This window comes from Oculina patagonica, chromosome 1, assembly GCF_052425735.1.
Source record: "Oculina patagonica isolate OP01 chromosome 1, crgOcupat, whole genome shotgun sequence".
NCBI classification, from domain to species: Eukaryota; Metazoa; Cnidaria; class Anthozoa; order Scleractinia; family Oculinidae; genus Oculina; species Oculina patagonica.
The window spans coordinates 20192289-20208718 of NC_135758.1; the positions used below are offsets into that span (position 1 = coordinate 20192289).

The following is a 16430-nucleotide window of genomic DNA, read 5'->3' on the forward strand; positions in this document are numbered from 1 at the left end:
CAATTCCAGGGTCTTCCAGGTTTCATTAAGGCATATATCACCGCTCATAACCGGTGTGACGCAGAATACGAGTGAAGTTTAAGATCGATCAAGGTCAGTGAATCAACACGTTACAGAAGTTTCCAAGGTAAGTAGCTACAATGTAGAAATTATTACAAATGTGTAGTGATCTTCGAACCTTCCCAGCCGTTATTCGGGTGTTTTTTTCTGGAGTTTGGCTTTCCCTGCATGTGCGTCACAACCGTCCATAACGTTGCACTCACAGCCATTTAAACCATTTGCATTCGAACTTGACCACAAGTTCCACATTAATATGAGAGAAACTGATTGATTAGACATTATATCTGTCGACTATTCTTCTAACAAATATAAAAAGTACTCTTGCAGTGTATGAATACTGATTCAGTATTGACTTAACAAGAAGTTGATCATAGCTAAATCATGCCATCTGGTAAAGTTCACGCTTCAGACCCTTTACTTCAATACTAATATTTTTTGCACAAGTTGTTAGGATCATAAATATGAACTGACTAAAACAAGTAAGCTTTAAAAACACAGGCTCACTCTTGTTGATGTTATGCAGCGTCACAACATGCAGAAAACATGGGATAGAATCACTGATCTCAGCAACTATACTCTCTCGACTGCTTTAAAAACCATACTCAGTGCCAACAATCATCTGGTATGAAGATGAAGTGTTCAACATGACTCGAGCATAAGACAAAGAAACATTCTGAGTCCCCGACGGGAATCGAACCCATGGCCTCCCAGATACCGGTTGGGCGCTCTAACCAACTGAGCTACGAGAGACTCGTTGTGAGCTGCAGTGGGCCATTTTACTAGGTTGATAAGGTATATCGGCAGTCAGATTATTATTGCTCTCGTGCCGGCATATTTTGGTCGTTTCATCACTCAGATAATTAGTCCCTTGATCAGCAATTAAGCGAAAAGGTGCGTAAGGCGAGGGCCAAACGTCGAACTTCACGTGAAACGCACTAAACTGGGCATAGTAAGTTCGACTTTTGTCTCAGATGAGTTCGTACGACTGAATTAAGATCGACCAACACGTTCTATCTGTCTGCTTCAGACTGATAGAACGTGTGACGATCGACCGTGGGACAAACGTCGCTCTTCTCATAAAACGAACTTAATAAATAAATTTAACATTTGTAGGATAATGTATCTTTAACCTCAAGGCTCGAAATATTCGTTCTTGCTGCTCTGACTTTGGTTCGATGGTTGGTTCGACGAATTATGTTCGACATTTGACCCAACGGTCGAGATTTAGCCGTTTGTGTTTCGACTGGGTCGACTAAAACTGCACTGAATTTGGCCGTCCATTCAAAAGTTCGTCTCATCAGTTCGAGACGATTAACCAGTGGGCCCTAATATAAGCCATCTGTGTTAACTCGGTTTACTCGACTTATTTCATACCAACTTGTTATAGCAAAACATTATTTGGACTTTCGTGAAAAAGCCAGTATTAACTTTATTCACGTTTCTGAGCAAAATGACATATTACCTTCCAACTTCAGTTTACAAGCGATAGAAGAATTTGAACAACAAAGGACGGATTAAAGTTTGCGTGCTGAAATACATGCCGGCTAAACCATTCTTCATAAGACAACAGAAAAATGACAAATGGTTGTTTAAATTATCATGATATGATAAATACCGATTAAGCCACAAATTACAAGTTTGCTCAAAAAGACAGGAAAAGGCGAACTCCAAATAATGGAAGCCACGGCTTTAAGGACTGCTGTCGACACCGTGGAGACAAAACTTTTAATTTAGTACATTTAGTACATTTTGGTGATGAAAAGGCCTTCCAGTGACTCACGTTGTATCGACGTTGTAAACACTTGAAAATTCAGTCACCGTAACCACACAGATCACAGCCTATTGCAAGTGAACAATAGAAGCAGTAAGTTGATGTCAAAATCTCCTCAGGCAATAATATCCGCTTTCAAATGGATAGCGTGCCAAATATAATCATTTCAGTAATAATAAAACAGCTAGTTAAAAGAAAAAGAATGTTAGGCAAAGTCTACTGATGCAGTTGAAAAGGACTCTTCAACTTCAACTTCAAGACTTCACTGAACTGCAAGGACTGTTTGTTAACGTATGCAACTTCTGGGTAGGTTTGTTTCATAATGAGCCTCGGTTCTTGTAACTAGCAGTTGTGGGAGTTACCTAATTTGACCAAAATGAGACCTTTCACATGTTAGTATCTAAGTACCCAGTGTTCATTTTGTCTCGTTTGGAGCTTTGTATTAGGCAAATTTGCACAAAAAGTATCGTTTAGACTGCACAGAAAACGCGTTCACTCGCGTTCACTCGCCTGTTAAATTCAATGTCATGTATAGTGGATGTCAAACTTTGAAACGTTATGGCAAATATCCACCCTGAAAGTCAGCAAACCTGATAAGATCATATGCCGCTAAACATAGAAAATTCAATAAACAATTGACATGGCTCAATCGATGGGGAGACTGTTTATATGCCTGCTCGCTTTCCGAGGAGCAATAATCCTTACGTCCAGTCCCAACAAAAACAGGTCTAACAGACCTAAACAAAATAATATGTTTTGTTTTTCAGAAAAAAAGCCCAATTAAAGATGAAGGAACGAGATACCGGGATAATTCCTGACCGAAGCAACCAACACGAGGTATCCTGAGCTAAGCTACTCTTGATTGCTCCAAATTTTTTTACGGTTGTGATCCCTTAGACAAGAAATCTTAACTTTTTTAAAATAGTTTTTATGTTATTTATACGTTCCACATTTTGTACATGATTTTAGCTTTATTCTTCACAATTCGTCTTCCTTTGATTCCCTGGTTGGCGCTCTTAAAAAAATAAACTCGTCAATTTTCTCTTGTTCTGGCAACGTTATATCACCTCACCCATCTTATGACGTATTAATTTTATTAGAATTGATGTCTTTGTCAATCGCTTGCCTTGCCTTACCTTTTCTTTCTTGTCTTGCCTTACCTCTTTCAAACGTTTCTATTTACAGCCCTACTTGGAGAGACATTACAAATCTTCAGTTTATGTAGCTGTAGCAGTAGCAGTTGTGGCTGGCCTGGTTATGACTCTCTATTCATATTCCACGAGGTGAGTTTCAAAATTGACTGGAGTGAACAAAATAATGTCTGCACGAAATCGTTTAATCGACGGTGTATGGTAAAACATCTGTTAAATTCACATTTTTTTATCTCCTTTAGAGACAAAGTTAAGTTCTTTTTCCCAAAAAGCACATTATTTGATGAAAAAAAAAAACGTTTTTCGCATCCAAAATGCTTAAGAAATGCAGATGCACGTTAGGGGGGGACTTACATCTCAATGAAAATCTATTTAAAGTAACAAAACAGGAAAATGCAATTTACTATGCACGTGACAAGCACCGCTTGCTTCCGTTTCAGTTCCAAGATGCTGGCCCAAGAAGAGAAAGATCCCACGAACTATGATTTTGGTAAGAAAAGGGAGCTCATTATAACCAGTTTCGGAATGTTTTAACTACTAAGTAAACAATAATGTATAAAATAAAGAATTTATTTCTTGAGGTTTTGTAAGTACACCCATATAATGTACCCCTAATACAAACAGTTGACTCGTTCCATAGGAGACAAAAAATCATAAAAACTCTACATCTGTAACAGGGACACCTCTATAGATCTATATTACGTGAACTTTTCATTGTCCTTTTGGTGTCCCGTATTAAAGAGGTTTGACAAAACACATAGTCTCCTTCGAAATTTTACGGGTACATTGTGCCAAAACGCCTACCAACTTGAGGTCTTGTACTTTGATAATTCTTAAATAATATCTTTTTTTAAATAGATGTATAATTCAAAAGCTCGTCATTGACGAACAGGTTGTGATTATCTTTGTCAGCGATCTCATCATAACAACAGTGGTAATTGGAGCTTTTAAAAGTGGTCACAACGCAACTCACAATCCACCTTAGTGACCATTATAGCTAATGAACTTTTCTACATCTATTAGAATTAAACTTTGGAAGGGTTTCAGAGCAAGGTTAAAGTTTGGGAATTTAGCGTGTAACATTTTTTACAATTTTTCACCGAAATGGAGGTAAGTAGTACTTTGCAAGTCACCTCCGAGTTAGCCAATCAGAGCGCGCGAAAAGTACTATTCACTTGTGCTGGTATAATTATACTAAAATCTTTTATTATTTGTCTTAAATATTGAAATTATCTCATAACATCTTTTATTGTTTCCTTAAACAGGTACAACAGTTACTAATCATGAGGAGTTACATTATAATTCTGACATGTGCAAAGAGTTACTCGAGAGAGCCACCTATGAGACGCACACTCTTATGGAGATTGTCTACGGTTCAGCCTGCAAACCTATAGGATGGGAAGAATACTTTGATCGAGAAGACGTCCGAGAAATGATGCAAGAAATTTCCGATCAGCTCCAGAATGACTCTCAAGTCCGTGGTCTTGGAATAAATCCAGACATTGGATGGATTTTCAGAGCACTTCACATGGTCCCACCAAAGCAAGTGAGGGCCATTATAATAGGTCAAGATCCAGCTCCTCAACCTGGGTTAGCAACAGGGCTCGCTTTTAGTCTGGCTGCCTCAGTTCATCCCACCAATGTCCCGAGTGTCCAGAGAGTGATCCTCGAGGCCAGAAATGAGGGTTACTGTGTTGATCCCACTAATGGTGTTTTGGAAAGCTGGGCTAAGCAAGGCGTTCTTTTGCTGAATACAGCTTTGACCTTGATTCAAAACGATATCGGATCGCACATCCCGCTGTGGAGTAATTTCAGTCAGGAGGTTATCAAGTATATAAACGACAACACTAATCCTTCAGTTTGGCTTCTCTGGGGCAGCAAGGCAAAAGCACTGGAAGGCAATATTGATAAAAGCAAGCATTACATTGTAAAGGGGGGTCACCCATCGCCGAACGCAGAGGGGAAGTATTTCTTTTGTCAGAATTACTTCTCCTGTGCTAACGAGTGGTTGTCCAATAAAGGGCGCGGTGTGGTAGACTGGAACCTAGTTTCTCTGCCTTGCAACAAGTACGACAGCCACTTGTACGAGAGAATCTATGATGACCCGGGTTACTCAAAGGGAGAGAAATGTGAAATGCAAGCCTGTCCAGAATATTAAACATAAAAAAATGTAACCTGACCAGGATTAAATCAATAAACCGAAAGAAATAAACGATATGTGAGTTGCAAAGTTCTTATTAGTGTCAAAATTCAAATTTGAAAATTTTCAGACAAATTTGAAGACTGTTGAAAAAACCCAAAGCACACAGGACCATATGAAAGGCCCTAATTTGAATGGTCGCAAACTACAGGCTTTATTCACAGACATAATAGTTAGAATCACCTAACACAGCATAATAAACAGGACCACATGAAAGAATAGCCCAGTTACAGTACTTTCACGTGAATGGGACTCACTGAAGGTTTCATCCAAAGACTTTAAAATTAGAACCACAACATAATTAGTGGCACCACATGAACATTGTCACACACTATAGGGCTGTATTTATAAACTTAAACGAAGTTCGCTGTTAAATTTTTTAGCCCGGCCGGTGCAGCCATACATGTGACAGAAGTATAGTAAGAATGGGGTCGTGCGGAGGGCCTATTCTCATTAACAACTCTGATGAAATAAAATTAATGTGCTTTTGTCGTATTGGTAAATAGACACTTGTCACAGACTTTGTACTTTTTCCTAAGACTAAATGATTTGAAAAAGAGACGAATGATCACAATTGTATTGTGTGCTGCCCTAGGCATTTTACAAGCAAAACTGCTCCGAGAATTAAATAAAGAAAGCAATGACGCACCCACAAAGCAATCCTTTTTTCTTAGCCTGCTGAATTTCAACGAAGCAGAGCTTTTAAAAATACTCTTAATCTTTTTCTTCGTAAACTATTTTTCGGTGTGTAGTCTTCATTTTTTGATGATATCATTTCTCTAATGGTCTATTGGAGTTTATTAAAAACTAGCAATGGTATATTGCAATTCCTGAGTTTTGATTGGTTAACAGGAAATGGTATATGAGCTCATATACCATTGACCAAAATATGCCACCCGATAAAGGACGCGTCAAAGAAAACAGCTAGGGAGCTCAAATATTGCAATTCTTTGGGCCTTTTTAATAAAACAATTATTCCACTCGCGCTTGTTGGAAATGAGATTGTTATAGCCAACTCGGCGTTACGCGCCTCGTTGGCTATCTATCATCTCATATCCAACGCGCGCTCGTGGAATAATTGTTAAGTAGACCATGAAAATATGTTGTCGATTTTATAAACGATAGACAGCGAGTGCAAATGCTCTGCGCGACCTTAATCACGTAGGGCAACGCGCGCCGAAGACAAACTCGATTGAGAAATAAATTTGTCAGCTACGTATTAAAACTCTTGATTTTCAATTTACAATTACCCGACGATCCAAATTTTCATTTTCCGTTACGGCATATGAATAAATCCAGCCAAGGTTCAAAGTCGACTTTTTGTTTTTGGGATAGTAGACTCGTTTTTGTCTAGTGGAGTCTGAAGAATTTTTTTGTAATTTAGAAAAGCTCGTTATGTGCGAAAAAAAATTTTATACTCCTAGCCCTCCATCTCAAGTAGACGAAAGAACAATTTCATAACTTAAGATTTACTAATCAACTAATTATAATAGCCTGTATTTCCGCAGACGTCTTCTTCTGGTCGAGTAAGCGACCAGAGGAAGACTTCTGAAATTAGGAAATTCAGGCTAATCAACTGATCAACTAAAACAAAATTCCGCCTACTTAGCGAGATTCAGTGAATAGAAATGATCGCCTCATAGTTTTAGAAATCAGACTTTTAAAAAATTGCCTTCATCGAGAAGTGCATTTAGCCATAAAAGCCTGGTTGGTTGTTTTTTTCTTTAGTTAACAAGATCTTTAATATGGAAGACTTTTACAAAAGGAATCAATTATAGGTCACGTATTTTTATATTTCAGATAAGCTGTTACAAATAATAATAACTCTTTAATTGCGATTTGTATCGCTCTCTTTATAAAGAAAAACCCGTTTTAAATCTTTTAGTTCGCGTTCTTTTGCTAATATCCTCTTTTCATTTTTGACACTGCATCCGTTCCAACTTCTCAGGTAAATAAAGTACTAAATTGAGGATACTCTGATTCTATACGAGGTTGTTGCACTCGTTCATAGTTCTTTTGATATGTTTGTTTTTTGTACTTGTTATCTTCAACAAACACTGACAGACGTGATATATAAAAGCATATAGCTTTAAAATAATGCTGTATGGTCTGTGAACAAAAAACGGCAGATCGCTACTCGCCCATTCTCGTCCCCATACCCTTTTCGTTTCTCTAAGCCGGCTTGGCACGAGAAAACGGAGGGCTCTGGGGACAAAGGATTTTTGAATTAATTAGAATTTTTTTGATTGGCTGATTGGAACAAAGAATTCCGAAACGGAAGTCGAAAACGTAACGACTCTCTCATACATTCTTTTGAAACGTCATGACTGCATACATGAAGACCGGAAGTCCTAGAATCTAGGACTGGAAATCCTGTGTTCCCAGAGCCCTTCGTTTCTTTGTGCCAAGGCCCTGCCGGCTAAGAGAAACGAAAAGGGCTTTGGGGACGAGAATGCTACTCGCCTTGTCCAATTTCGTTTCCAGTTCTCTTGAGTGGCTGGAGAGGAGAATAAGGCGCGTTTAAGGTGCGTGCTGTGTAACCGTTGGTTGAAAAACTTGCGTAACATGGTTTAACCAATCAAATATACAGTGAGATATACATTCACATGGTTGCTTTTCAACATACGTGTCATTTCAAAAATTGAATAGCTACATGATATTAAGGAAGGCGGCAGTTGTTTGTTGTTCCAGTCTGACTTCAAGCTTTTGCAGAAAAAGGTAACAGTTTATCTTTCTGACTGGCGCAAAGATCGATTTTTAATCTTTTAGCAATCAATTTGGGTGTCTCTTTTTTACAGTAATAACTGCAATTCAGTCCGAAGAACGGATGCCACAGAGGGCCACAAGACGGGACCGCGCAGATGGACACGTGACCTTCAGTCTTTCTGACTGGCGCAAAGATCGATTTTTAATCTTTTAGCAATCAATTTGGGTGTCTCTTTTTTACAGTAATAACTGCAATTTAGTCCGAAGAACGGGTATGCCACAAGTTTCAAATTTTTATGGGCTTCAAACAAAAGACGGGTACCGTTCGCAAGTATTGGACACGTATGACCTTTCAGTCCGAGAGTGATTATCCTTGCCATTTCATTAAAAAAGTGAAAAAGGCTTTCTGAACGTTTACGCCTATTTGGGAACAAGAGAACGTTCCAAATGTATAACATGCGATTAATCTTTTACGTATGAAATTACTGTTAGCTTACGAAGGATCGCGATTCTCGGTGTTTTACCAGTGGTATGTGTTTTTTTTACCCTCCCAGAATTTTCCTGCATCATTGTCCTTGTCATGTTTCTTATTGTACTATTATTCGCAAGTAAAAAATTAAGAGAACAAAGTACTAGTGTTACAAGCTTTCATCAAATGTCAACATAGTGAATTTTCCGTGAATAATTTTTTAAATGGAAGCATGAAAGAATGAATAAATTGTTCACCATGTCGGTTATGATAATTTCTAGACATGAACCCAAAAATCAAATTGTTCCTTTTTTGAGGCATTTGTGTACAAGGAAACGTTTCAGAGCAGCCTGATGATTTCAGATAGCTCCAATGATGAGTTCCCGATTTTTTTAGAAATAGAAATGTTGCGCCGGTGTATAGCTCTCCAATCAGATACTATATTTCTCTCTGTGCACTTTTGTTATGTTTAATTAAAAAATATATTTATTAATCAACTGGGAAAAATACCATCAAGCAAAACTGCGATCTAAAACAAAATGCGTTTGGGATTCTAAGGACAGAAGTTAGGTGTATAGCAAGCACCGAGGCACTAAAGAAATAAAAAAAAACTCACTTATTTTGCTCAATTTGTCACGACTAACAAGAGGAAAATAACATGCGAGAAAGGTTTGGTAGTCAAGAGCAACATGCATTTTCCCAAAGGCGGCACACTTTTTAAAGCAAGAATTACACAAACACTCATCTAAGAACAGCTCTAATTTTATTTTGTATCGATCTGGTTGCCAGGTTCAAAATAAAATAAAAGAATTTTCACGAGTTCTTGCTTTTCTGACGTTATGTCTTTTTTTGTAACATTAATAAGTGAAACTAGAACAGTGGACTCGCTCACTCTTAAGATCAGAATTCATACATGCAGCTGGCTGACGTGTCCTTCGTTATTAAATGGTAATTGAATAATTACATTATGGATAAAACATTTTGGAGCGTTTCTCCGCTATTTCCAAAATTTGACAAAAAATGACTGAATGGAAATATTTTTAGCAGAGAGCCTTTAACTAACGACATGCAATAACTTTAAACTCGATGCATGCCTAGCTGAAAGCACGATGCAAAATACATTGTAGTTTTCATTTGCAAATTAAACATTAGCAATGCTTGATTTTCTGACCTTAGACGTTTGCTACCCCACTCTCCTTCAAATGCCTTTCATTATCTTAGAGAGAAAGGACAAGGCACCGAATTTAACAGGGATCTCATTTTACTAGACACCTTTTGAACGAAATTTACTTTGCTCAAAATTAAGACTTATATTGTTGTAAACCTTAGTCTGAGAGATTGTAAGAATTCAACTCAGGCGATGTTATTTTCTCAAGTTGTGACCAAAGGACCGCTTTCTTTTAACTTGTTTCAGGCCTACCCTTCGCATCCAAGTTTGACTCAGTCAACTTCGCAGTAATGAGGACCATAGTTCTCGTTCTGACAGTTTTTATGTTGGCCATATGTGATGGTAAGTGGCGATGATCTTCCTTACTGATTTTAAAAACATTTCTGCTTCACCTTAGTTGATGTTGAATATGTTTACATTTGTATGAGTCACGTTGAGCATACAGTCGAACCTCACCTTACGGACACCCCTATAATACCCCTGATACGGACAGTTAACTGGGTCCATAAGAGACAAAAATTTATATAAACTTTACCTCTGGAATAGGGACAACTTCATCTTATGGGAACTTTCCATTGTCCCTTTGGTGTCCGTATTAAAGGGGTTCGGTCATGGTCTTACGAATTTTATGCAAATAAGGGTACATTGTGTCAAAATGCTTACCAACGTGGACTTGTGCTTTGATAATTCTTAGCTCATTTCTTTTTTAAAATAAATGAATAATTTAAAAGCTCATCATTAATAAACAAGTTGTAGTTATCTTCGTCAGCGATCTCATCATAGCAACAGTAAAATCTGTCAAAAATCCACTTAATTGGAGCTTAAGTGCTCACAACTCAAGTCACAATCCTCCTTGGTCATGGTGACCCTCAGAGTAAACGGACTTTTCTGCATCTATTAAATTTAAAATTACGAACAAGTTTCCGAGCAAGCTTAAATGTTGGACATTTAACGTGTGTAATTTAATGTTTTATTATCTGTCTTATTGCCATTATCCCATTTAAAGACAAATGCCAAAAACATTTAATTTTTCTTTATTGTTTTTTTAACAGGTACAACAATGATTAATGATGAGGAGTCCCATTATGACAAGTGCAAAGAGTTACTCGAGAGCGCCACCTATGAGACACATACTCTTATGGAGATTGTCTACGATTCAGGCTGCAAACCTATAGGATGGGAAGAATACTTTGATCGAGAAGACGTCCGAGAAATGATGCAAGAAATTTCCGATCAGCTCCAGGACGATTCTCAAGTCCAGGGTCTTGGAATAAATCCAGACATAGGATGGATTTTCAGAGCATTTCACATGGTCCCACCTGAGGAAGTGAGGGCCATTATAATTGGCCAAGATCCAGCTCCTGAACCTGGGTTAGCAACAGGGCTCGCTTTTAGTCTGGCTGCCTCAGTTCATCCCACCAAAGTCCCGAGTGTCCAGAGAGTGATCCTCGAGGCCAGAAATGAAGGGTACTGTGTTGATCCGACTAATGGTGTCTTGGAAAGCTGGGCTAAGCAAGGTGTTCTTTTGCTTAATACAGCTTTGACCTTGATTCAAAATGATATCGGATCGCACATCCCGCTGTGGAGTAATTTCAGTCAGGAGGTTATCAAGTACATAAACCACAACACCGATCCTTCAGTTTGGCTTCTCTGGGGCAGCAAGGCAAAAGCGTTGGAAGGCAATATTGATAAAAGCAAGCATTACATTGTAAAGGGGGGTCATCCATCGCCAAACGCAGAAGGAAAGTATTTTTTCTGTCAGAATTACTTTTCCTGTGCTAACGAGTGGCTGTGCAGCAAAGGGCGCGGTATGGTAGACTGGAACCTAGTTCCTCTGCCTTGCAACAAGTACGCCAGTCGCTTGTACGAGAGAATCTATGATGACCCGGGTTTCTCCAAGGGAAAGAAATGTAAAATGCAAGCCTGTCCAGAATACTAAACATAAAAAATGTAACCTGACCAGGATTAAATCAATAAACAGAAAGAAATGAACGATGTGTGAGTTTCCTAGTTGTTATAAGTGTCAAAATCAAATTTGAAACTTTTTAGACAAACTTGAAGAATGCTGACAACCCAAAGCACACAGGACCATATGAAAGGCTCTCATTTGAATGTTCGTAAGCTACAGGCTTCATTAACAGACTTGTTAACAGATTAACAGACTTTGAGCCACCTAACACAGCATAATAAACAGGACCACAGGACAGTATAACCCAGTAACTTTCACTTGAATTGGTACACACTTGAGATTCATCCAAAGACGTTAATTAAAGTTACAACCACAACATAATTAGTGGCACCACATGACATGAACACGATCACATACTAGAGCTTTTCTTACAGACTTAGAGTTAAAGCCATATTATACAAGTCGAAGTTCTACCGGAGGGATTGAATATAGTTGAAGGATCTGTTACAACAATGCATTCTCTTAACAGTCCAAGTAAATCCAACCCGCTACCAAGATCAGAATGTTTATTTGTTGAGCCCGGTGCAGCTATACATGTGACAGAAATATGGTAAGAATCATTTTCTAGAATAATATATAGCCCTCTCTTGAACATCGCGGACTTCGTTGAAATCAGCCTATCAAAATAATCGCCAAGGTAGATTAAAAGTATCGTGTTATATCCCTTCTTTGTCAAGTCAAAGTATACACCTTAATTTTGTCACAGGTATTTCACCTTCGAATAATAAAAAAAAAATCACAAATATGATTGACCAAACCTCGTCGTCCACTTGCAAAAAGAGATCTGGGGAAGAAGTTACAATGTATGTCTGATAGTCCCTTTGCACGACCCGGTCACTGGTACAAAATAATTACACATGCTGGGCCGAACAAAGAAAGATGAAGCTTGACTGGTACGAGTCGCTTTGTTTTCTACTTCATGTTTTGTGACCCAGCATGGCTGATTTTTTACCAAATGACCGGGTCGTGCGAAGGGCCTATTCTCGTTCACAACTCTGATGAAAACTTGTGTGCTTTTGTTGTATTGGTAAATACAATTTGTTACAGACTTTGGTATTTTACCTCTGACTAAAAGATTTGAAAAATGATGATGTATAACTGATCGCAATTGTATTATGTGCTGTCCTACGTTGTTCAAGAAAACATGCCCAGAAAATTAACTTAATGAAAACAATAGCCAGTTACATCTCTTCTCAAGGCATTTGAATTTTTAAAAAGGTCAGTGCTTATAAGTTATATAATTAAGGTATATTTCAGTCCAAAAAAACTATTATCTATAACACTATCTATCTTCAGATTTGGAAGAATTGTAGGCCTGGCCACCCGGCCTATAAGGATCACTTCTAGGGGATCCAAGGGTATACTTCCCTGGGAATATTCTTCAAACGAAAACCCTCGGAAATGCTTTCTCCTTCACTTTCTGGGGATTTTATATGTATGTCGACAGCAACTGCTTGGCTAGTCTTGGAGCCTCGCGAGTTTCAACTTGCTAAGGTACGTTCGACAATGTACGTACGATATGCTAAGATACGTTCAAACTTGCTTTCTAGTTTATCTTCAAAGGGCTTCATCTTGACTAGTTTTTCTTTTCCGCGCGGGCTTAAGGGCTCACATGGAACCTATATCATCCCCCACCCCTTATATTCGTAATGTTTTGGATTGTTTCGATAGTTTGAAACATTTTTTCTACGCATATTGTTCCATGTCTTTTACTTAAACCAGAAATCTTAATTAAGGATCCTAGATGTATGCGGTTTGCTCCTTTTTCATCGACAGTTGAAGGGTGAAAGGTATTGTTAAGAACTTTTATTTATGCACAGTTTGTGTTTACAGCCGTCTAAAAAGGGTTGTGGGGCCATGTACATGAAACAAAGATAAAGTCTAGGCTTACACATCAATTCACTTTATTTTTAACATGCTCTAAAGTTGATTCAAAACGCAGGACAGGGTTGCATTTCACACTCCTCTTTCTCGTAGAAGCCTGGGTCTGAATACTTCCTGTTATACAAGCGACTTGCGTGCTTCTTGCAAGGCAGAGGAACTAGGTTCCAGTCTACCATGCCGCGCCCTTTTTTACAAAGCCACTCGTTAGCACAGGAGAAGTAGTTTTGACAAAAGAACTTACTGCCAGACGCCCTGGGTGATGGGTGACCCCCCTTTACAATGTAGTGTTTGCTTTTATCTATTTTGCTTTCCAGCGCTTTTGCTTTGCTACCCCAGAGAATCCAAACTGATGGGTTAACTTTTTCGTTTATATATTTCATCATTTCCCGGCTAAACTCTCTCCACAGGGACATGTGGGAGCCGATCTCGTTGTGAACTAAGGTCAAAGCTGTATTTAGCAAAAGAACGCCCTGTTTTGCCCAACTTTCCAAAACACCCTTGGAGGGATCAACACAGAAACCCTCATTTCGAGCCTCAAGGATCACTCGTAGGACACTTTGGACAATTCTGGGGTGTACCGAGGGATCGAGGCTAAAAGAAAGCCCTGTTGCCAGCCCGGGTTGAGGAGCTGGATCTTGGCCCATGATTATGACCTTAACTTTGTCAGGCGAAACCATGTGAAATGCTCTGAAAATCCATCCTATTTTTGGATTTAGTCCAAGCCCTTGGATTTGGGAGTCGTTTCGGAGGCGATCGGAGATTTCTTGCATCATGTTCTTGACGTCTTCTCGATTGAAGAATCCTTCCCATCCTTTAGGCTGGCATGCTGAATCGTAGACGATGTCCATAAGGGTGTGTGTCTTATAGGAGGCGGATTCAAGTAACCCTTTGCACATGTCATCGTGCAATTTCACGTTCATCTGAGATACATCCTTTAGTGGTTGAAATTGTTTGAGGTGCCTTTTAGCGCAACCTGAGGAAAGTTTTAAGAACAGCAACAGAAAAAAAATTGTTGTTATAATAATTTTTACACCGCCATTGGGACGTTAAGCAAATAATTCGATGTTGGTAACTGCTTGGGACTTTTAAAAACGGTTGATACTAAACATTTTTTTATATTATATAATAATATAATATAATATTTTATTGATACTAAATATGTTACTATAGTAAATAGTGAAGTTGTATTTATACTGCATATACCGTTTTTGCTCGCTATTGAAAGTTTGTTTAACAATGGGAAAAAGCAAGTAATCTCCAAAAATGAGATTGTGTTGCTTGTGACTGGGTTTTTTACCGATTTTGTTGTAAGAAGTGCATCGTGTACCACCACTGATTAAGGTAACAACATAAAAAGTGAAGTGGCCACCCGCGAACGCACTGGTTAAACTAGCAAGGATAACCTTTCATAAACATAATTTCGCAGTTTAAAAATGTAGGAAAAGGTTAAATACAGTTTAATCAGTAAAGTGCTTTGAATTGGTAGAAAAGCAATAAACAATCTTATTTTTTTCCCAACGCATCAGACTATGTTGTAAACCTTGAAGATCGTAGAATAGTATAGCGATTTAAATATATGCATGTACTAAGACCTCGTAACTTTTAGTGAAATAGCCATTGATCGTACCTTATCTGATGACAAGAGAATGGATGATGACTTACCGCCATAGATTGCCAACAGACTCACGGCCAAGTATATAGCTGCCGTGTTCATTTCTCCAGCGATGAGGTCCCCAAACTAGTAGAACGAAGCTAAGAAAACTAAAAGTCGAGTTGAGACAGTGAATGTACGTTTAGATAGTTCAGTAATTGAGTCAAATAATAAAAAGAAAAAATTACGAAGTGGGGGATTCTCTAAATGAATTTCATCATAGAGCTAATCACGAATTCGAGCAAAGAAAGTTTTCACTGAATAAACCAATCACCTCTCGAAGAAAAATCTTGTTTACGGGTGAAGCGCAGCGTGAGACAAAACAAGTTCTACACTGATTCGTTAACGCTAGCCGCAGAGTTTTGACCAAGCTGTGCACAACTGGCAAATGCAAGCAGCAGACATGCTACCGCCCGCGTTCTGGAACAATTGTAGACAGTTTTTTACAGTTGTGGGGTTTTCATCAAGACTTGACCATGTCGGTTTTGGTTCAGAAAATATGATGTTGTCGGGGCCACCTGAAAATTGTAATTTTGTATTTTCCATATTTTTCTTAGAGAGGAGATTGGATTATTTGTAAATATTCCATTTTAGGTGCATCTTACCTTTGTGCCTGTGGTGTCACTACTGAACTCGGTCAAAGCTGGTTGTTTTCAGTTTTTTAATATATTTCATATGTTTACATTATATTGCGAGCGGCTAGAGATTCTGATTGGACAGCAACCACTATGCTAACAGCCGAGTAGCCAATATCAATATTAACAACCAGTAGATAACTTGAGATGAAGACAACAGAACTGGAATAGTAAAAGGACAGCGTGCAATCTGTTTTGACGTTTTATTTTTTAAAGGCAATCACAATTCTGTACTACCCGTACCTCAAGTTGTGCGATTCACTCAGTTAATAATGCACCAAAAATTGGCAGAATCAATTTTTGTCATTGTTCTGATTATGTTTGTATAGGAGGCAAACAAAAGTAAAAAAAGTGATGCAGGAATCACGTTAAAGTCTCAGCGATGTTTTGCTAGAGACCCTAATGAATGGAGTTTGAAATCGGTAATCGAGGAAAGGCGAGGGAAAAAGTCTGTCTTAGAAAACCAGTAGTAAAAAAAAAGTTATTGATTTTCAGGGGAAATCCTTCTCAATTTCAATATATCGGTTAAAGTTTGTTTCAATATACTCCTGTGTTTGTTCTTGGATGGTGGTATTTATACAGAAAATTATTGGGGTAAAACTACATTTATTAATTAGCAATGGCCTTCAGTAAAGAATATAAGTTAACGCCAGTTTAAGCCAACAATTCCACTACGGGCTTTCCGCCTTTAAAAGGTGTTATAGGACATGTCGCAGCGACACGTCTCACTGTATTATGATTGAACGAATCGCTGCAACATTTCCCT

General features: G+C 38.4%; 3 protein-coding genes across 4 annotated transcripts; 2 read left to right on the forward strand and 1 right to left on the reverse strand.

Moving 5' to 3' along the window:
• The first annotated feature begins 552 nt into the window (after positions 1-552).
• Positions 553-5197, forward strand: LOC144661529 (uracil-DNA glycosylase-like). 2 transcript variants are annotated; one of them, XM_078522333.1, is made up of 5 exons: positions 553-951; positions 2599-2668; positions 3017-3113; positions 3416-3472; positions 4248-5197. In XM_078522333.1, the coding sequence occupies exons 2-5, from the start codon at positions 2618-2620 to the stop codon at positions 5138-5140; spliced, it is 1098 nt and encodes a 365-aa protein (XP_078378459.1). In that variant the 5' UTR covers positions 553-951; positions 2599-2617; the 3' UTR covers positions 5141-5197. The 2 variants fall into 2 exon arrangements, with proteins under 2 accessions (XP_078378459.1, XP_078378468.1); XM_078522342.1 differs by lacking the exon at positions 553-951 and having other exon boundaries at positions 1388-2668; positions 3017-3114; positions 3423-3472.
• Positions 5198-7814: 2617 nt separating this feature from the next.
• LOC144649200 (uracil-DNA glycosylase-like) lies at positions 7815-11517 on the forward strand. The gene is made up of 3 exons (XM_078508660.1): positions 7815-7900; positions 9772-9867; positions 10578-11517. Exons 2-3 carry the CDS (start codon positions 9816-9818, stop codon positions 11462-11464), a joined length of 939 nt encoding a protein of 312 aa, XP_078364786.1. The 5' UTR covers positions 7815-7900; positions 9772-9815; the 3' UTR covers positions 11465-11517.
• Positions 11518-13206: 1689 nt separating this feature from the next.
• LOC144649208 (uracil-DNA glycosylase-like) lies at positions 13207-15656 on the reverse strand. The gene is made up of 3 exons (XM_078508671.1): positions 15635-15656; positions 15041-15139; positions 13207-14351 (listed from the first exon to the last, which is right to left on the reverse strand). The coding sequence occupies exons 2-3, from the start codon at positions 15090-15092 to the stop codon at positions 13426-13428; spliced, it is 978 nt and encodes a 325-aa protein (XP_078364797.1). The 5' UTR covers positions 15093-15139; positions 15635-15656; the 3' UTR covers positions 13207-13425.
• Between the last annotated feature and the right edge of the window lie 774 nt (positions 15657-16430).